Consider the following 23022-nt stretch of genomic DNA (forward strand, 5'->3'; position numbering starts at 1 on the left):
GTGGCTTGTAGAGTAGGCTGGCAGCTGCAGCTACAATTCAACCCCTAACCTGGGAACTTCCATACGCCACCGGTGTGGCCTTAAAAATAAACAAAAAAGAGAGACAGAGACAGAGAAGGAGGGAGGGAGGAAGGGAGCAAAATCAGAGCAGTTAGGATACTGTGGAGAGAATCAGGATACTGATTCTGAGAATTTCAAGAAGAGGATTATTGCTCATCTGTCAAATCCTGTAAAGAAGTTAAGGAGAATGAGTGAAGAAAAGGTAACCGAAAGAGCTGTGGTGAAAATATCAGATTACCAGGAATGCAGAGAAAACAGGAGAGAAAGATGTGTGTGGACCATACAGCCCACAAATCTGGTAGGAAAGAGGAGGTAATGAATCACTGGAAGCTTCTGCAAGACTGCACAAATCTGCTGAACTCTCAGGAGAGAGACCCCATCCACTGAGAGACTGGGGATGTGGGAAGAAAGAAGGAAAGGAGGACACAAGGGCCCGAAGGCAGCAGGAGGGAGAGGATGTGTGAAAGAGGAACAGGGGAAAGGTGTGGTGTCACCAAAGAGATGTGCCCAAGCTGAGGATGGGAGGAGGAACCTCAAGCCAAGTAAACTTGGTAATTTTACCACCAAGATGGGAGACAGGACAAAATTCTACTTAAATCAGGAAGCATCCCTATTAAGCTCTATCTGAGAACATACTAAATATACAAAAAAAAAAAAAAAAAGAAAGAAAGAAAGAAAAGAAAAAAAATCCCTCATGTCTTTATTTCAAGTCACTCATGGCACAAGAACCACGATTTGAGAGAAATTTCATAAAAACTGATGCTAATGGGAATTTTTAAAACTAGCTAACCACAACACAAATGACTGAGAAGCTCTTGCTTCTTTCACAGGAGGATACTGATTTATGTTAATATTATTTGAGCGTACTGGTGAACGCTACACGTAATGAATGTTTCTGTGCTACACAGTCAACTGCATAATTGCTAGTTTCGGATACAAAATTAAAAGCAAAACAATTCAAGGTGAAATAACCCAACCCATGTTTTCCTAAACATCTGTGATTAAACCAGGAATGTGATGATTCACGGTTCTCTGTTAAGTTATACCAAGGTGGCTCCCAGTAACAGGGCTGGGCTGTCACAGGGATCTTCCCAACGCCCTCCACATCCTCTGTACCCCTCTCCTCCGCTGCCAAAAGTCAGCCCCACCCAGAATGACGCCAGGTTAAAACGCTATTGTAGACACCCCTGGGCCATAAAGCCAACAAACTGGAGAAACAAGAATGCTTACTCTTTAATGACTCCTTAAAAAAAGATCTAAAATGTATGAATAACTAAATTTAAAAAAGAACGTTTACCTTCTAAGTATATACACAACTAAAGCTTTCAAGTGAAATATTTGGAACTTCTAAAGCGTTTTCAACTTCAAATAAAACATTTATTAGAGGTAAAAGCTAATTAGCTTTATTATAAAGAGTGTGTGAAGTTCCGATGTGATTTGAGGACATAAATAAAGCCTGCAAAGATTTTCATTTGCCTGTGGATTTACAAAATGTTCAATAATTCTAATTTCTGAAATAGCTGTTATCTTCCTATAGGTTATGATAAATCAGTAAGCTCAGGTGGTCTCTGAGGTAATATCAAATCAATGCCATCAGACGGAACCTCTGAGAAGTGTCTAGAGAATGAGCTTCAGAAACAGAATACTGTGCCCACACCCTTCCACATTCCATGGATGTTTCTTCTATTTACCTACTCACACCCCCAGCAACACTACAGATCTCCTAACATCATTTAATTCTCCAATTAGTTGAAACCATTTTTCTCTTCTTTCAGAGGTTCATTATTCTCAAATTTCTCCCCCAATTTTGTTCAATTTTAAACTCTATATTAACTCTATATAAACCTCTGTATTAACCTTTAGTCACCTCCTCTGCTTTGGTTATCAGTTAAGGACTCAATTCTCTAAGCCCCTCTCTTCCAGCAATTATTGTCAGGCATTTTCTTAAAATTCTTGTCTCCAGTGAAGTGCTGTTGGCTTTGTAAGGCCTTATGGAGCAGCACTAATGTGATCAGGAAAGGACGGTCAGGAACTGCTCTTTCACCACCACCAAAAAACTTCGAAATTCCCAGCTTTACCTGTTCTGGAAGGACCTCGACCTCCACTCCATTTCAATAGTCCACTCCCAAAGACACACTTGGTCTTGGTGCCACTGTTCCCAACTTGAACCCAGTACTCAAGGCAAAGCGCCTAAATTCTGTACCAAGTCCTCAGCCTCCCCAACCCCTTCTGATTTCCCTTCCATGTATCATCAGTCTAGTCCCAGGGGCCATCATTTCCATTATCCTCTTGACTTTAATCTCAACTCTCCCCTCCCCTTGTCCATCTTGCACAGAATGGGCCACACCTGCTCCACACTGTTGCCCCCAAGCTGCTTCAAAAAAGCAGTTATCAGATACCCTCTGCACACCATGTACAAAGGAAGTAACAAGTATACAACCTTAAACAGACCACGCCGGCCCAGTCTAAGACACAGAGCGACATATAGAGACACCCCAAGCACCTCATCATCTGCAGCCTGCCAGGAAAAGCAACAGTGAGACTCCAGTCCTTCCGTAAAGGTAGCTTCAAGGAGGCTGCTCTTTTGCCCTGGTCAAAATGTACCTAGATAGAAAAAATATAAGGAAAAGCACTTCTCTCTACTAGAAAGAAATCTAATTATCAGATGCTGAATCAGTGCTATGCAAAAACAGAGTTCAGATGAAATAAAATATGGCCCTGCCTCAAAGCATTAGCAAGTCTTGCCAATCTTATTGTACCTCACTAACAATTTCAAGGGGGAAAAATAAACATTTGAACCATTTAAAATGAAACTGTCCATTAAACATTCTGCCATGAAAACATACTGTGTGTTTATTTTACTTGATATATAAAGAGAATTACATTTAAGTGAAAGCCAAAGGTTAAACAGATTTTTAAAATATGAACAGTAGCCAACAATATATGGAATTATATAATCTTCAAAATGTTAAAAATGAATTTTCATTCCAAAGTAGTAGGAAAATGCTAATGATTATGAGTTATCAAAATAAAAGGCAGTAACTCAAAGTATAAAGTTAGAGCAAAAGGAAAAAAGGAAAAAATTTTAAAAGTGAGTTCATGATTTCATTCTCTAATTATAATAAATTTTTCAAAATTTAATATGCAAGAGAAAATGGAGAAACAGTTAATAAACGCTTACAAAGATGGTTCATGTTACACTAAAATATGGAAGTCACTATCCAAGCTAGAGGCTAAATCAGAGCCGCAGCTGCTAGCCTACGCCACAGCAACATAGCATCCAAGCCACATCTGTAACCCTTGCTGCAGCTCCAGCTTGCAGCAAACTCGAGATCCTTTAACGCACTGAGCGAGGCCAGGGATCAAACTCACATCCTCATGGATATTAGTCAGATTTTTAACCTGCTCAGCCACAACGGGAACTCCCAAACATGATTTTTAAAATGATCAAAAACTAAAATCATGTCTGGAGTATAGCTATATACCTAGTTTTAAAGAATTTCAACTTAGTTACATTAAAAAAAAAAATCAACACAAAAAGTTTGACTTCTTTCTGACAGCAGAGTCCTTAAAGAAGGTGGAAGTACTTTCATTTTTCATTCCAAAAATAAAACAGAGCCACTGCTGTCATTCTCCTACCAGTTATCATCCAAATATCAAAGTTCCTGGCATTTAAATCACCTTCAGATAAGCACAGGGCAGCTCCAAATGCTACTCTGCCCTAAGCAGCATCTTCTAAACATCAACAGCTCCAGAAATTCAATCAACCAAAAAAATTCAAAAGGTCTTCCTCTTTCATTTCTACATTAAAGACCATCAACAATTAAGCAGAGACATGACAGGCAGAAGTAGGGAGAATGAAGCTTTTAGGTCCCCGCCCGTGTGGCCAGGGCACTCGCTGGGGAGTCCTGCCCTCAAGTGGCCAAGAGCTGCCCTGCGCAGGACAGGAGGGAGATGCCCTCCCCAAGGGCTGTGAAAAGATCTAGGATAAAAACTACCTTCCCAGCTTCAGGTGCAGTGTCCTGGACCAGGGGAACCTACAGCCAGTATCTGCAGAGAAGGGAAAGAGGAACTGCATCTGCAGGTGCTGATGGAGGGGCTCTCACAAGGCTTCAGTCAACATGGATGTTCAAGTTCTGAGCCCCAATTTACACAATGTCTTCCCTGTTCACAACTATATCTGCTGGCAATGCAATCTGTAAAAGATCATCTGTGATATATATGACCTTTTAGTTAATGATAAAGCTGTACATAAAGGTTATGTGCAACTTTCTTCGGTACTGGGGCAAACGGGGCACCCTGGCACATTAGCCTTTCAAGTGTTCCTTTTCTGTCTTTTACCCACTCTGTGGGCTGGGACCCTCCCTTCCAAGTGCCTGGGTCTCTCCAGTGCCACCTCATGCATTTGCCAAGCCTATCCTGTCCCCTCACCCGACTGAGTGGCGTGGAGGCTCTCAGCACCTCTAAAGGTGAGAGCTGCCTCCAAGCCCCAGGGTGACTCTCAAGAGTGGGACTTTCAGAACAAACAGGCCACAGAGAGACCTGGGGAAGCCTGGGTCTCATGCCCACACCCAAACTAGGCTCTGAAGAATTAGCCTTCCTATAAGATATAAAATCAAAACTGAAGAGAGATTCCTGAGATTACCTTCCCCCATTTGCCATAGGAAAGAACACTGTATAGCACTGAGGAAACGAAAGGTTTCCTTTCCTCCTGGTTTCTTCTCGCAGGGCCAGCCCAGGCCAGTCCAAGAGCTGGCACTCCCAACGTGCATGCCCACGCCCCTCTCTACACTAGGCTCCCAATTAGCCCTCACTACTAGCTAGTCACTACAAAGTGTAGGGCTTCCCTAAAATGGAAACTGGTATAGAGACAGAAAACTACACATTCTGAGTCTTCCATTTTTCATTCTAATGCTCAGAAGTCACATAATAACCAGGTAAGTTAAAATCCTTTTAGATTGGCAAGAACAGACTATCTGTTCCAAAGAAAAATATATCCAATTTCTACAGATCCTTGAAATTGTATGTGTGTGCATACAGACACAGGTACACTACATTAATTTTGATCCTCAGAGATTATTCTGTTCAGTAACAAATGTGAAAATCAAACAGTTCAGTTCTCATGAAAATATTCTCTCGATTTCTATAATTTCAACCTTCTCTGGCCAATGTTACCAGCCACCTCCAAATGTCTTCCCTGCCCCCGATCACCAGCATGAGCATGCATCTAGAGGACGAGTCCACTGCACTGTGCCCCCTTCATAGATTGCGGCTGTCAGAAATGTGAAATAACTGCCAGAGTCCATGACATCAGCTCTGTAGATTCTGAAGCAGTGATGGCTCTCTTTGTTCTGTGACTGTCTGAAAAAGTTACATTATTCCTCCTCTCAAGATAAAAAGTAAAGAAAGACATGAACTCTAGCTCTGCTCCTCAAGTGACTTCTCTGACTGCTAGCAGGTCCAAATTGCCTATGCCCTCCCCCAACTATTTGAGGCTGCACATATCTATCTCCCTTCTGGAAACTGACCTCCTCAGCTCCTTTACATCTATCCATGAACTTCCTCTGCTTTGTCCCCTACTGCTGATTGCCCTTGAACTGGGGGTATTTCTGGCTCTAACACAGGCCCTCTTAGTTCACAGAAATACCTCCTTCCCCAGTAGAACAGACGAACAGTGACGAGACAAAGTGGAGGCTCAAGACCGACCATGCCCAGCGAGGACCACTCTATAAAGCTGCAGGTTCACAACCTGTGGTCCCTCCTACAGCCCTGGCAGCTCCCAGGACGTCCCCATTCCCTTCTCTGCTCCCTCAACCTGATGGCCTCCTCCCCACCTTTCCCCCCAAAGTCAGATGCCATCCTTCAGGTCCGGTTCCAGGGTCACCTTCCTTGTGTTCCTCTCTGCATCAGGTGGAGATGAGCACTTGTACTCCCCGGAGGTACCTGCACTGCCTCTGCTACTGTAATTGATGCAGTGTTTTTACATTTCTCCTACTCTATTGAATCCAGACCACAGAGAAGGTGGTGGGGGAGGTGGTGGCATGTGAGTGAGTGAGAATGAGGTCCTGGGTGAGAGGGGTCCCAGAGAACCTAACATGAGGCTCAGGTGTGCTCTGTTGTGGGCTGGTGTCCTGCTCTGCATGAAGGGAAATGAGCTGTGGGGAGGGCAGTGACTGGAGAAATGGAAAGGAAAGAGGCCACTGGTCTCCAGCCTAACCAACAAAAAGGAATCAAAGCCCTAGAAAGAGATATGGTCAGGGAAAATCTAGAAGTGGCTTTCCTGAGAGACTATGAAAGACAAATTAAGGCAGAAAACTAAAGGCTTCTGGTTCTCTTCTCGGAAATGGTATTTGCTACATTCTTTTCCTTAAGACCTAAATTTCTAAAAGGCCTATATTTTCTACTCAGTTTTGATGGATAAAATCCTGCCTAAAATCAGCGCCAACAAACTTCCCAACTAGTTGCTAATGAAAAGAAATTCTAAAGCGATAAGAAATGTCAGCATAGATAAAGTTCTGAGCTCCAAAAGCAATCCAAAAAGTCTGTTAGATAAAGACAGAGGCTAACAATGGTCACAGACAAGAATAGAGCACTTGTAGCCATTGTGCTCACTAACCATTTAAGATACAAGAGTCCTTGCAAGGCTGCCTCGAAAAGTCCCTTAGAAATTTGTGGACATTCACAGTCTAGTGAAGAAATAACCATTATGGGCAGCAGCTCCTCTTATGTGGCTATCAACTGGCAAACCGCACTCAGACTGGCCTCTGGAAATCCTAGCATTATACAAACAGCCCAATTCTTTTCTTCTCCTTGACTCCTCTCACCTTGGAAAATTAATGAGGGTGGGAATTCTGGTGGATCTCTGTACTCTGGAGTAAGCCTTTCCCCATGGAGGGTTGGGAGTGGGCCACAGTACATTCCAGTGTCCAGTTCACTGACATCCAGGCCAGTGATGAGGCCAGATGCTCAGTGAGCTGGGACCAGTGAGGACAGACCCTCAGCTCATAAAGCACATAACCTGAATCTGGTCATCAGGAAACACTGAACAGTTGTTGAGGAGGAGATATGATACCCAAAAACAATGCATGTTCCTGGATGGGATACTGAACCAGAAGGGAAAAGGGATACCCCTGGGACAGTAGTGCTGTTTGGACAGGATATGTGGACTGAACAGTACTACTGGGCCAGCAATGATTTCCTGTCTTGGTTATACAGGTTATGTCGTGATTAAGCAGAGAATGCCCTTGTTTAGGACAACTAAAAAGCTTAGGGGTTCTGAGACAGCATATATACAGCTTGCCCTCAAGTGGTTTAGCAAAAGACTAATGACTAAGATACACACATATATGTACCTACACAGAGAAAGAGGGCAAAGGAGCAAATGCTACAACACGTTACCAATTGGGAAATTTGGGAGAGTGGGGTTATGGGAGTTCTTTCTCACAGCTTTAAGTTTAAAAATATTTCAAAAGGACATTTAAGGAGTTCCCATTGTGGCTCATCAGAAACAAATCTGACTAGCATCCATGAGGACACAGGTTCGATCCCTGGCCTCGCTCAGTGGGTTAAGGATATGACATTGTTGTGAGCTATGGTGTAGGCCAGTTTCTACAGCTCTGATTTGACCCCTAGCCTGGGAACCTCCATATGCCCTGAGTGCGGCCCTAAAAAGCAAAAAATAAAAAAAATTACAAAAGAACATTTTAAAATTTTCCCTATTGTTCATTCCAGTTTTTTTTTTTTTTTTTTTTTTTTTTTTTTTTTTTTTTTTTTGTCTTTTTGCTATTTCTTGGGCCGCTCCCACGGCATATGGAGGTTCCCAGGCTAGGGGTCGAACAGGAGCTGTAGCCACTGGCCTACGCCAGAGCCACAGCAACACGGGATCCGAGCCGCATCTGCAACCTACACCACAGCTCAGGGCAACGCCGGATCCTTAACCCACTAAGCAAGGGCAGGGACCAAACCCGCAACCTCATGGTTCCTAGTCGGATTCGTTAACCACTGCGCCACGACGGGAACTCCTCATTCCAGTACTTTTTAATTTTATTGAAGTACAGGTGACTTACAATGTTGTATTAGTTTCTGGTGTAGCAAAGTGATTTACACACACATACATACATATATATTCTTTTCCATTATGGTTCATTTAGGATACTGAATATAGTTCCCTGTGCTACACAGTAGGACTTCGTTGTTTATCCATCTTATATATAATAGTTTGCATTTGCTAATCACAAACAACCAATCCAATCCTCCCTCCTTCTCCCTCCCCCTTGGCAACCACAAGTGTCTGTGAGTCTTCTTCCTTTTCATAGATAAGCTCATCTGTGCCATATTTTAGATTCCACATATAAGTGATATCATATGGCATTTGTCTTCCTATTTCTGACTTACTTTAGTTAGTATGAAAATCTCTAGTTGGATCCATGTTGCTGCAAACAGCATTATTTCATTCCTTTTTAATGGCTGAGCAATATTCCATTCTATACATGTACCACATCTTCTTTATCTATTCATCTGTTGATGGACATTTAGGTTGTTTCCACATCTAGGCTATTGTAAATAGTGCTATGAACACAGCATGTATCTTTTCAAATTACAGTTTTGTCTGGATATATGCCCAGAAATAGGATTGTTGGATCATATGACAACTTTATTTTTAGTTTTTGAGGAACCTCCATACTGTTCTCCATAGTGGCTGCATCAATTTACATTCCCACCAAAAAATGTAGAAGGGTTCCCTTTTCTCCACACCCTCTCCAACATTTGTTATTTGTAGACCTTTTAATAATGGCCATTCTGACTGGTGTGAGGTGGTACCTCACTGTAGTTTTAATTTACATTTCTCCAATACTTAGCAATGTTGAGCATCTTTTCATATGCTTATTGGCCATGGGCGTGTATTAGAAAATTTTCTGTTTAGTTCTGCCCGGTTTTTTTTGGTTTTTTTGGGTTTTTTTTTTTTTTTTTGGGTTGTTTGTTTTTTTTGTTATTGAGTTCTGTGATCTGTTTGTATATTTTGGAAATTAACGTCTTGCTAGTTGCAACATTCTAGTATTTTTTTTGTTGTTGTTGTTGTTGTTGTTGCTATTTCTTGGGCCGCTCCCGCGGCATATGGAGGTTCCCAGGCTAGGGGTTGAATCGGAGCTGTAGCCACCGGCCTACGCCAGAGCCACAGCAACACGGGATCCGAGCCGCGTCTGCAACCTACACCACAGCTCACGGCAACGCCGGATCGTTAACCCACTGAGCAAGGGCGGGGACCGAACCCGCAACCTCATGGTTCCTAGTCGGATTCGTTAACCACTGCGCCACGACGGGAACTCCACATTCTAGAATTTTTTAAATCTCCTTTCCTTACGTCTGACAAAACCTATTAGCCAAAGACCTCCAGACACACCTGTAGTCAAACAGAGTGAGGTCTGTTAACTTGCTGCAGCAAACAAGGAGGCTTTCACACAGAAGCAAGCACGAGGAACCATGAGCATCTCAATGGCAGGGAAGGGGGAGAGGCAACAGGGAGGAAAGGGCACTTATAGGGTCTGGGGGAGGGAGGAGGCTAGAGTTAGTCACTGAATGGCCCTGGTAAAGCCTGGTAAGAGTTTATCAAACAGGGAGTAGTGGGAATAGTCGTTTTATCTTTAGAGCAAATGAAAGTTTGTGGAGTCATTGTTAGACCAGTTTGTCTCTAGCCTTATCTTGGAATATATGGGTCCATATGGCCTGGTATTAAAAGAGTTTACACAGTCTATAATGGGCATCATGGCATGGTCTAGCACAGTTTTTCTGTTTTACAAATTGGGTACCTTTTGCTAGTTGCGGTTTCTGCTTCCATTTACAGCAGCCTACCTGCCAGCCAGGCCAGTTATTCACCTAATAAAAATCTCTTCATTCATTAAACAAATGTTTATACTGAGCTCTACTAAGTCCTTAACATCACGCTAGGCCTTATGAAGCTTCTAGTTTAATGACATATAATCCGTCTTTGAAACTGGTGAGACAATGTACAGACATAATGATAATATAAGAGAGCCTTGTGAGGCTATACGGTAAAAACAAAGACTTCATGGATGAGGGAAAACTTAGGAAAAAATTTGTTTTGGATAGGCAAGTTTTCATAGAGTTAACTGAAAGCATCACTTCAGGCACAAATTTTTTTTGTATTTTAACCATCTGGTTACATTTTTTTCTTTCTAGAGTATATTATATACTTACCTGCTTTCTTAAATGGAACATAATTTATGATATGTTGCACAGATTTTAGTTGTGTATATCTAAATCATACAACATAAAATATTAAAGGTCCCACTTCATAAACAGATCTGAAAATATGAAAATGCCCCAAATTAAGAATAAGCATCAAGAATTGCATAATTTCAAATGAGCAGGCTGAGTGAACTATAACCTGTTAACACCACAGTGAATTATAGCCTGTGAACTATAACCAGACTACTTTTATCTGGCAAACAGAAATATGCCACCATATTCTGTGAGTCTTCTGGGAAAATTAGTTTTGAATTAAGTAGAGGCCTCGGAAGCATACATCTTTCATAAAATGCCATATCAATCATAATTTTTTTTTGTCTTTTTAGGGCCACGCCCATGGCATATGGAGGTCCCCAGGTTAGGGGTCAAATCAGAACTGCAGTTGCCAGCCTACGCCACAGCAACACCGGATTCAAGCCACATCTGCAACTTACACAACAGCTCACAGCAACACCAGATCCTTAACCCACTGAGTGAGGCCAGGGATCAAACCTGCGTCCTCATGGATACTAGTCAGATTCCTTTCCGCTAGGCTATGAGAGGAACTCCACAATTTAACCTATTTATGATTTGGTTTTTATTGCAGATATTAACTTTGTCTGTACAGTGGTGAGTCCCAGACACACTAGAATGTGTAAGTGTACCCTGCTAGTTACCTACAAAGTGTCCATTTTCCTCTTCCTTATCAGAGGAAGCCCACTTTTATCCTCTGTAGCTCTGTGCTACCAAAACTTCCATATTTTCATCCTTCCTTACAATTGGAAATGGCAACGAGACATAGTTCTTACTGAAGAGATGCAGGAAGATGTCCCTAAGCAGGTACCTCCTCTGAAATAAAAGGACAAGGCTTCACTTGGACAAGATCTCCTCTTTACTCTGCCCCCTTCTTCTTGCTGGAAACACAAGCTATGAGGGCAGAGACCACAAACTGAGGGCAGCTGGAAAGGTGGAGAAGGATGCTCTCATCACATCACAGAGCTCCTGTGCCAAAGAACACCAACCCCTAGACTCCTCTGAGAAAAATTCATGGTAGTTGATTTTCTTTTTTTCTATTTCTTTTTTTTTGGGGGGGGACCCCCACCCGCAGCATATGGAGGTTCCCAGGCTAGGGGTCCCAATCAGAGCTACAGCTGCCAGCCTACACCACAGCTCACAGCAATGCCAGATCCTTAACCTACTGAGTGAGGCCAGGGATCGAACCTGCAACCTCATGGTTCCTAGTCAGATTTGTTTTCATTGCACCACAATGGGAACTCCGTGGCAGTTGATTTTAACTGACTATAATTCAGTCATCCAATTCTTATAGATGGTTTTACGGATTGGGGGGGGAGGATCTTCTTTGGTCAAAGAACCCAGCCAAGCAAATCAATATATAGCATTCAACAGGCTAGTTCCTGATCCAGGAAAAGGGTCAATGAGAGAAATGGGAAGTGGTAAAGGAGGCTTCAGGAAACAGTGTCTGTGTCTGTAAGAGAAAGGCTCTCCTTCCTGCTTTATCCATGCAAATATGAGGGCCAAAACTGCTACAGTCACACATGACAAGCCTAATGACAATGTTCACTCAGGGAGAAGAGTACACCCGAGATTCCCAGGAAAACAGACCTGGACCCACTGGCTTCAATTAGCCCTGAAGATCAACCTGCTAGTCTTCTACACTTCTAGGAATGTGACCCAATCAATACCCTTAACGTTTAGGCCACTCTGAGTCAGTGATTAGTAACATGCAATCAGAAACATTCTGGATAACTGCCTCCAAACGTGAAAGACCTGGCCACTCTGAGAACAGAAGGTGCCACAATCATCTCTTCCACCTCCCACATCATCATCACCTCCACCATCATTATTTCCACCACCACCACCTCTACCATCACCTCTACCACTTTCACCATCACTGCTTCCACCACCACCACCACCTCTTCCACCACCACTTTCACACCATCACCACCTTTACACGATCAACACTTCCATCTCTACCATTACCACCTCCATCTCCACCACTGCCTCCACTACCATCACCACCTCCACCATCGCCTCCGCCATCACCTCCTCCACTATCACCACCACCAATTCCATTATCAACACCTCCACATCTATCACCTTCATTAACAGCACCACCTCCAGCACTACCACTGCCATCACCACCACCTCTATCACCACCGCCACCTCCACCATCACCAATACCTCCATCACTACCACTTCTACTTCCACCACTACCATCACCACCACCTCCACTACTACTAGCACGTGCATAACCACTTCCACCACCACACCATCACCACTTCCACCATCACCACCTCCACCTCTACTACCACCACCATTGCCACCTCCACCACCTCCACCATTTCAACCACCATCTCTGCCACTTACCTCCACTACCTCCATTAGTACTACCACATCTACTATGGCTATTCAAAAAAAAGTTCCTCCTATTTCTTATGCTCAGGCATGTTCCCCAAAAGAGAAATCAACACATAAAGGTGGTGGCTTTTTCTATGTGTCAAATGACTGACATTACTTTACATGTCCTCTTGCTTCTTATCCCTACCACTTTAACATTTAATGGTCTCCCTGCTTTCCTCTATTCAGCTACCATAGTTAGTGGAGCAGTAAGTCAACCAACAATGAACTAACAAATACCTAATCCCCATAAAATCTGTCATGCTTATCATTTTGGGAAATACAGAAGACATGTTTCCTGTCTTCTGAGGAGCTGAGGCACATACACACTTGGGAAACAGAACGTGAAGTAGAATCAAGAGCACAGTGAAGGCATCTGTGGGGTAGCCTGGGGCAGCACCAACAATAACATGGAGATGTGTCAAGGAAAACAGAAAGATGCCAAGTTACTAGAGCTCGGTGAGAAAAGCAGAAGGGGCCCATGATGTTCACCGTTGTTTCTTCTAGACTCTCCTTGGTTGAGGAGTGTGGTGGTGATCAGAGCGGGAGTGAGAAGGGGACAGTGGTGGTTCCCCCCACCCCCACAACAAGCCAGGAAGTGGGGTATGCTAGTATTCAGTGACTCCTCACCTTCAGTGCTCAGCTTCTTATTCATCAGTCAGACCCCCTTGTCATGTCAAGAAGAAAGCAAACTTGGTATACTTCCAACATTTACTTTTAAAACATGCCTCTGGAGTCTCAGTGTCCTGCAGATCTCACAGTGGGAGGTCTTGGGTAGAGGAGAAAATTTCCATCACTGATATTCCCACAGGGTTACATGTATCTTCCAGATCCTACATAGACGCCTCTTTACCAGGAGAAAGAAGTTTCTATTTAAATGTGGAAAAATTGCTCCTCATTAAAAAGCCATAGAACTATTATTCAGGCAACAGTGAAATGTGACTTATTAGTCCCCAAATGTAACACTTCAAAAAATATCTTCACATATTCTCCCTCATGAAAAAAACTTCTCTATGGGTTTTGGTTTTTTGTTTTGTTTTTGGTCTTTTTTGTCTTTTATGGCTGCATCCGCAGCAGGCGGAGGTTCCCAGGCTAGAGGTCCCACTGGAACTGTAGCTGCCAGTCTACGCCACAGCCACACAACACAGGATCCGAGCCGCATCTGTGACCTATACCACAGCTCCTGGGAATGCTGAATCTTTAACTCACTGAGTGAGAGGCCAGGGATCGAACCCACGTCCTCATGGATGCTAGTCAGGTTCACTAACCACTGAGCCACGATGGGAACTCCTCTAAGGGTTTTAATACATGCTATCGTTTTGCCTAATGGTTCTCAGTGGTGAATGAATCCTTCTTTACCCAAGGCCAAGGGAACAGAGACATAAATTATTAATTAGTTCACTGCTCCTATTCATTATATATAGGACTCTGTGTAGTATTTCTCTGTTGGGACAAAGGAAAAACTAGCAATTCAGGTTTATACCCTCAAAGCAGGAAACGAATTAAGTTCATGTTTAGGAACATCCCAGGCAACCAGCTCCTTTCTCCTATTTTATTTATTTTTTAAATGAACGTTGCAACATTTACTTCAGGTTTTCTCTTTGTTTGCACTTTTTTTCTTTTTTTGCCACACAGGCAGTATGTGGAAGTTCCTGGGCCAGAGATCAAACCTAAGCCACACAGCAGCAACCAGAGCCACAGCGTTGAGAATCCAAGAGCCTCAAACTGCTAGGCCTCAGAGTGCTCCCCATTCTCCTATTTTAGGGAGGAGTATAATCAAGAGAAGATGTAACATTTCAAGCAATCTGTTGAATTTTTAAATTACCACTTAAAATTCTTTGACAATACATTTAGAATCCAAGAGGGAGGAAGGGACAGAAGTGAAAATGCAACCTGATGGCTTTAAACAGTCAAGGACACCACAATGATGTAGAAGAGCTAAGACCAGAAACAGCAACTAAATCTGAAGACAAACAGGTGGTTTTCTTCTTCATGTTAATTATCAATAAATACATCACTCCATCATCCCAAGGGAAAAAAAGAACTTCTCACATGGTTTATACAGCATGTTACTCATTAAAGTGTTGAAAAATGGCTCAGGTTTTTGTTAGTTTTTTGGGCTCTCCTGAGACACACAATCGTTCCCAGGCCAGGGACCAAACCTGTGCCACAGCGTGACAATGGGACCAAACCATATCACGGCAGTGACAATGCTGGGTCCTTAACCAGCTAAGCCACCAGGGAACTCCAAGGCTGAGGTTTTCTAGGCAAAAACACATCTTCATAGCAGACTTGTCCATTCCAGGCTTGCCCAAGAAAATCTTACCAAGTATCTCTGGGACACTGTCTCAAGGACCCAGGGAGGCTGGATGGATTCCAGGCCCCCTGAGTAAACTAGGTTGTCAATCAGTTACGCAGCATTTACAAATGAATCAGAAAGCCCATCCCATTTAATCCCTACAGAGAAAGCTGAAACAATCACCTCTCCCCAGGGGTAAAATGGTGTCAATCTGATGCCCAGGACCAAAGCCAACAGTCTCAGCTGGAACCTGACGCTTCTCAGCCAGAAACTGGGACTTTAAAACCATAGCAAGTAGACCTCCTGCTCCACTTGCTAAGTTCTTCCAAAAGCAGTACAAATTGCACTTTTTTTTTTTTTCTCTGCAGGCAAAAAGCAAAATGTAAAAATAAAAATATAAATGTTATTCTGTTGGTTGTGCAAATTTGATGTATATGTACATCACAGGAGACCATAAACTAAGTCTAAGTCTTTCTGTTTTACAGTTTTCTGTTTACTTTGGTAATCAGAGGAAACCATACATTTAATTAAAATTTTTACAATCTGAAAAATACTGTATAATATGACAGATTTTTCAGGCTTTTTGAACTAGAACAGTATCTGGAAAGAGATACCTAGGATAGGTACGCTATTTCCTAAAAAGAATAAGGACTATGTATTCTGATACAACTGGAAATCATTACAGACCCTTTCCCAAGGATCTTCCCTTTAGACTTTGTAACAAAGGATTTTAAAATTTGGTTCTTCATGATTATATGACAAAGTCTACTACATTAGAGAACCAAATCTAAACACCTTTTATGCCCCCTGAAACCCTTTTCTAAAAAAGTACAGCACTCCCTTCTTGAAAAAAAAAAAAAAAAAAAAAAAGATAAAATTTTTAAAGTGGAGGGAAAAAATCCTTTTTTAGCCCATGCCAAAGATGCTCTATGTGTATTCTGGATGTTACAGAATTAACTGACCACAGCTTATGATAGAAAGTGGGAGTAGCCAAGCTGACAGTCCTCTATTATTTTATTATTCACTAAAGGAATTTATTGCTTTTCTAAAAGTGGAACATGTTCACTGTAAAAATTTGTGATAATCTAAAAGTGTTTGAAGAACAAAATACTAAACTGCTGCCCCACTAACCACGACTGCAAAAACCTGAGACAGAAAGTGAACTCGAACTGCAAAAAACCCAAATTGATTGCGGTAATTACATTTCGTTAATACATTCCCATTACTGACAATTAGAAGAACCATCATCAACACACCAAAGTCCATGGCCTTTCAATGCACCTTTGATAAAGCAGAACACCAAAATCACAAGCAGCATAGCTCACAAAGCAGAAAACACTCTTAAACTAGAACCAACGGCTCCCCCGGAACTCCATAAACCTCAACTTTACCTCTCCTTGAACCTCAATATCAAAACGCCTTCCTTCCAGAGATGCTAAAACCTTTCACTTTTGCGATAAAGTGAAAGATATCAAAAATAAATAAATTAATTCTGCACCTGGACAGTGTTATTTTTTCCCTAGCTTTTGGACTGTGTACTAACTTCACCTGGATCAACTCTTTCTAGCCAATGGAATAAATCAGCAATAATTTTTCAGTGTATTCATCACAATGAAAAAAAAAACTCTATTCACCACCTTTTCCTCACAGCTGAAATAATCTATTTCCGAGAAACTGAAGGCAACTTTACATGAGGTTAAGTTTTATATTTTATTCTGTCACACTATTAGAGGTCTACTTAGCAAGGGGAAAAAAACGCTTTTTTCAGTTATTGCTTACAGGTCTCCTGATAGGTCATATTTCACCTTCTTATGTCTTGTGTCATAAAATGTTGTCAAGCACACTTTAAATAAAGTAATTAGATAAAATTATTTTAGTAAAAATAATTACTAAAATTACTAAAAGTAAAAACCATAGAGTATCCATATTTACTGAGCTTTTGTTTTCATCAATTATAGGTAAAAGATGCAGAAATCATAACCTCCAAAAAGACAGACTTTACTTTCATACACTGTCACCACCTTTTGAAAAAATAATTGTCAATGATACTTTTATAATTCAGAATTTTTCAGAGCTCAAAGAGGAGAAATGAACATATGCAGTCTAAGCATCCCAAACATCCATTAATTTGCCACTGAATCCTACAACACATAAATCTGAAAACTTTCATACAGCTAAGAAAATTCTAGTATTGCCTTTACAGCAGTACAGTAGCTCTTCTAGACTAGGACAATACAATAGAAAAGGACAGTGGGGTCTGAAAGGGTCACTCTTCCTCAAAACATGCATGAATTTACCACATACCCATGTGAAAACCTGTCACTTGGTCTGGAGGAAAAAAAGATCTCTAATGTTAATGATTAACAATAGAATTTAGGAGTTCCCATTGTGGTACAGTGGAAATGAATATGACTAGGAACCATGAGGTTGCGGGTTCGATCCCTGGCCTCACTCAGCGAGCCAAGGATCTGGTGTTGCCGTGAGCTGTGGTGTAGGTGGCAGCAACAGCTCAGATCTGGTGTTGCTGTGGCTGTGGTGTAGGCCGGCAGCTGTAGTTCCAATTGGACCCCTAGCCTGGGAACCTCCATATGCCTTAGATGCAGCCCTGAAAAGACAAAAGACAAAACAAACAAACAAAACAAACAAACAAAAAACACCATTAGAATTTACCATATACCCATGTGAAAACCTGTCACTTGGTCTGGGAAAAAATGATCTCTAATGTTAATGATTTCACTTAGAATGAAAAGAAAATACCATCACTAACTGAAACTTACATTTGTTCTAATAATATGAGAGCACCTCTATTTTCTGGTACTACCAGGACGTTGGTGTTTGGGAGTTATCAAATACTTAGGTCACATCAACATGTGGTTTTGTGATTTTTCAAGAAATTTACATTATCCACCAACCTTAGGTCAACTTTTGTTGTAGAGTTTAGGAAACATTTCATTATCTTGGTCTTTGCACCAGAATCATCATTATGAACCACTTATCATAAATGTATCTATGGATACAAGTTAAGAAAGTTGTATTGGTTGGGAATCTGTTGGATAAACCAGTTTTTACTGAAAATTGCTTACCACAAAATAAGAGTTTTTATGAACATTTAGAAAAATCAAACTTTTCATATTCTTTGAAAAATGAGAAAAAAGTGTTCAACAATCCACTTACAGTGAGTTCACAGAAATCGATGCTATCAAGGCTTTTGCTTCTGTGTAGTCTCCCTTTAATTCGTCTTAAAGAAGGTTTTCCTTGGCTGACACTAGAAGTAGCACCATTAGGATTTTCAGAGGATGGCGTTACCCTGCAAGAAGAGGATAATTCTTAAGAGGACAAGTGTACAGGTGAACATATTTCTCAAGTATGAGGTAAGCATTTACTTGAGGACAGTTTGGAAATATATTCCTTTTTCAACCAAAACACGAAGAATCACAGTGGAGCTACATTCTATCACGTATCTTTCTAAATATTTCTTAGCAGCTTGCTAATTTAGAAATCTTTTGTGACAGTTCAAATATCCCAACATTAAGACTCACTAGAAGTCAACACTGTACTATCAGAAAAGCAATTAACACTGAAGTTCCCTAGGGAACTGAGAGGCATTGCTGCTCTCTGGGTAGTTATTTATCAAGTGCTCAGCCTGGTGCCTGGCACAACCCAGCGCAAGTCAGCTGTCACTGTGCACAACCACAGAAACCATTCAGAAGGTTTTTGCTAAGCATGAAAATAACCTTCAAAACTTTAAGCATGACATTCAACACTTAAATCAGTACTACTATGAAACCAAGAAAATACAGATAAGATGAAATGGCGCATAAACTAAGCCATCTACAGAATACACCTGGGCTACATGTTCGAACACACAAGTGCAAACACACACTCAAGACTGCCATGAGTTTCCTATTCCTGAGCTGCTGCTGTGGCAGCCTTAGAACAAAGCACCTTGGAAACTTGGGAGGAAAGTGCTCGGTGGATTGCTGTCTTAGAGATGATGAAGATTATAAAGTAATGAGACTGACTGGTAAGTGCAGTTTGTGCAAGACGGTTTATGATCATAACTCCTATCTGTAATACATTCTATGTTCATATATTTACCTTCATGACCTATTTATTTATTTATTTATTTATTTTTTTAGGGCTGCACTTGAGGCACATGGAAGTTCCCAGGCTAGGGGTTGAATCAGACCTATAGCTGACCGCCTGAACCACAGTCACAGCAACAGCAATGTGGAATCTGAGCAGCATCTGGGACCTACACCACACAGCTCATGGCAATGCTGGATCCTTAACCACTGAGCGAGGCCAGGGACAGAACCGGTGTTCTTATGGATACTAGTCAGATTGGTTTTTGCTGAACCACGACGGGAACTCTGTCATGAACTATGTAATTTTTGATATTTAAAATGTTGTTTGAAAGGGATAAAATGTCTCTTGTTGCTGGAAAAGGACACACAGGATGGACTACCAGCAAAACATAAAAATAAGAGAGAAGTAAATATCATAAAATAGTTTTAGGTATAGCTATATTTTAAAATAAAAGTACTCCATCCATATAGTTCAAATATTTTAAGACTACAGAAAGATAAAAAATTAAGCAAAAGCTTCCCTCATCCCCTTCGTCCAAAATCCCCTCGTGTTTCCTAAGGACATTCATCACTAACAGTTCTTTGTACAATCTTGCAGACAAATGCTCATTTCTATGTATATATGTGTTAATCTCCTTTCAAAAAAAAATTTTTTTTTGTCTTTTTGCCTTTTCTAGGGCTGCTCCCGTGGCATATGGAGGTTCCCAGGCTAGGGGTCTAATCATAGCTGTAACCGCCAGCCTACACCAGAGCCACAGCAACTCGGGATCCGAGCCGCGTCTGCAACCTACACCACAGCTCATGGCATCGCCGGATCGTTAACCCACTGAGCAAGACGAGGGATCAAACCCTCAACCTCATGGTTCCTAGTCAGATTCGTTAACCACTGCGCTACCACAGGAACTCCTCCTTTCAAAATTTTTAAGTAAAGGCACCAAATTATTTACACTGTTGTGCATCTTACATTTTTCATTTAATTACATATCTTGACACTCCTACCATAATAACCTATACAGACCTATTATTTTTTTCATAGCTAACCAGATGTACCACAATTTATTTAACCACTCCCCTAAGATGGGCATTTAGTTTAGTTTTCAAATGTTTGCTATCAGACTATAAAGCAATGAACATTTCTTTCTGACAACATCTCTGGGTACAAATGCAGTATTTACTTAGGAAAAATTACTAGAAGTTGCTAGGTACTGCCTTTCAAAAAGGCTTTACCAATTTACACTTCCGTCAATAGCATATAACAGTGCCCATTTGGGGATCCTTAGGACAATTTTTACCATTTTACCTTATTAGTTAAAACTCAACTTCTCTGAATCCTTCATTGTATTTGCCTTGCTGAATTGCTTTCTATAAAAGACCACTGCAGAGTTCTCCAACATGAATATGGATTTCTCAATTGATCTTTGTAGCTCATTTGTTTTTCCTTTGTATATTTCGAATCTGTCTTATCAGATGCCTTAATGTTTGTAACTCATATCTTCTTAGGCAAGGCCAGGGATCAAACCCGCAACCTTTCGGTTCCTAGTCGGATTCATTAACCACTGCGCCACAACAGAAACTCCCCCATCTATATATTTATATTAAACTTTTCCTGGCTTGTCTTTTTCTGTGCATGTATTTTCAACTTTTCCAAATGTCTGTCTCTCTCCTTTTAGCTGTACCTTTACTCTTGGGAAAGAGCCTATAGCTGTATTCTTTTCCTTTTTTACCTAATCCAAGAATCAGTATCTTTTGAGAAGAACTTAATCCATCCAAAGTGCTGTTTATTGATATGTTTAGATTTATTCCTGCCATCTTGTTTTATAATTTGTGGGGTTTTTTTTAATTTAAATGCTTTGTTCTTTTTTTCTGACTTTTCAGTATGATTGACGTTTCTTTGTCCCCACCCACCCCTGGACTTGTCTCCTTTTCCAATCGGTTTGAAAGTTACACATCTTATTAGGGTAATTCTAACTCTAGCTAGCTAACCATACACACATTTATGTATTTATAAATATATATATACATACACACATTTATGTATTTATCTGTAACACACACATATATATTTAAACACATATTTTTTAATCAACATCTAGGGTTCATTGGTATTCTTATTACCTCTTTGCACGAGAAATGATGTGAATACATCCTCATTTTCCTTCCTTCCTAGTACCACCACATCCCTACCAAAAGTCCAACCCTCCTCTTGGAAACAGTTTTAAGATCTAACTTTTCTTTTGATCCCTTTCTTTTGTGATTCTTCAGCTTACTCCTCCAGATTACTAATTTGCTGTTCAATTTTGTCAATTCAGCCATTCTTTTATTTCAATAAGCAAATTTTAAATTTCTAGTGTCTGGTTTTTTGTTTTTCTGTTTTTTTGTCCTTTGAGGGCCGCACCCACAGCATATGGAGTGTCCCAGGCTAGGGGTCTAATTGGACCTGTAGCTGCTGGCCTACGCCACAACCACAGCAACACCAGATTTGAGCCGTGTCTTCAACCTACACCACAGCTCATGGCAACGCTGGATCCTTAACCCATGGAGCAAGGCCAGGGATCGAAATTGCAACCTCATGGTTTCTAGTCGGATTCATTTCCATATACCACGAGAACTTCAAGTGTCTGGTATTTTTTTTTAATTAATAGAATATTCTCTTGCATCTTTCTGAAAACTGTTAATACAATGTGCTTCTCTTTTTTCAGAGATTAGTTCCACTGTTTGTTGAATATGGTAATTCTATTAATACTGGCTTTTCCCAACTGTGTTGTGATTTTTAAAGTCTTTATATTTGCATTAGAGAATGTCTGTTTCACCACTGTAGCGTTTACTGTGGCCTGCTTTTGGCAACTCTAGCAGAAAGAGGACACACAGCTGCGAGGTTTGCGAGGTAGCTTCCTGCTGGGTCAAAGAATTCAGTGGCCATCTCAGGTTCATCCCTGTCTCTTTGGCCTCAGTGCCCAGATTCCCTGCCTTAGCAAGAAGGCAACACTGCTGTCCACTATCTGTCACACATTAGTGAGGATGAGGGGTCCACCAACTTAGTGCATCAGATCTGACTAAATTCCCCAAGGGTCCTCTGCTACTTCAAGCCATCCAGCCCTAACTTTGCAGGAATCTTCTGCACATTTTCTGGGCACTGGTTTCCGCAAGGCTTTTCTATCAGTAGATCTATCCCTATCTAACAACATTTCAGGCATTCTTCAACATTGCTGCTCCATCAATGGTACTTTTTATTGTTAGCTCAGACTGTTATTATTTTTGTTATAGCTTTTAAAATTTATGTTTTTGTTATTTCATTGGATTTCCAATGAGTCCACCTTCCAAGTCATCTCCCAGAGTAAAATTTTGATGGTGCCACCTTCATTATTCTTAATACAAACAGCAGCACCTTGTACAGTTTTTTTTTGTTTTTGTTTTTTGTTTTTTTTGTCTTTTTGCCATTTCTTGGGCCGCTCCTGCGGCATATGGAGGTTCCCAGGCTAGGGGTCGAATCGGAGCTGTAGCTGCCAGCCTACGCCAGAGCCACAGCAACGTGGGATTCGAGCCGCATCTGAGACCTACACCACAGCTCACGGCAACGCCGGATCGTTAACCCACTGAGCAAGGGCAGGGATCGAACCTGCAACCTCATGGTTCCTAGTCGGATTCGTTAACCACTGCGCCACGACGGGAATTCCACCTTGTACAGTTTTGTTCTCCTCTTTTCAGGGTAAGAGCTTCCATGAAAATAATGAAGAACTCTGTTCAAACCAAGAGGGCAAATGGGAAAGAAAAACAGAATTGTAAAACAATAAACAAGTCTTAAATTCTCTTCATTTCCTCTCTCTCACTTCATGCTGATAGCACTAGCTATTAGAATGATCATATTATAAGAAATTAATACAGGGGTTCCCATAGTGGCCTAGCAGGTTAAGA

The 23022-nt window shown here is 41.3% G+C and overlaps 1 protein-coding gene across 6 annotated transcripts in view; it reads right to left on the minus strand.

Moving 5' to 3' along the window:
* The window catches only part of TJP1 (tight junction protein 1), a 265471-nt gene that overhangs the window by 235437 nt on the left and 7012 nt on the right, over window positions 1-23022 (minus strand). For all 6 annotated transcript variants that reach the window (XM_021098856.1, XM_021098848.1, XM_021098843.1 and 3 more), the window contains exon 2: window positions 18197-18329. In XM_021098856.1, coding sequence (XP_020954515.1) covers window positions 18197-18329 — 133 coding nt within the window. The remainder of the gene's footprint in view (window positions 1-18196; window positions 18330-23022) is intronic.

Source organism: Sus scrofa, chromosome 1 (assembly GCF_000003025.6).
Source record: "Sus scrofa isolate TJ Tabasco breed Duroc chromosome 1, Sscrofa11.1, whole genome shotgun sequence".
Classification (NCBI taxonomy): Eukaryota; Metazoa; Chordata; class Mammalia; order Artiodactyla; family Suidae; genus Sus; species Sus scrofa.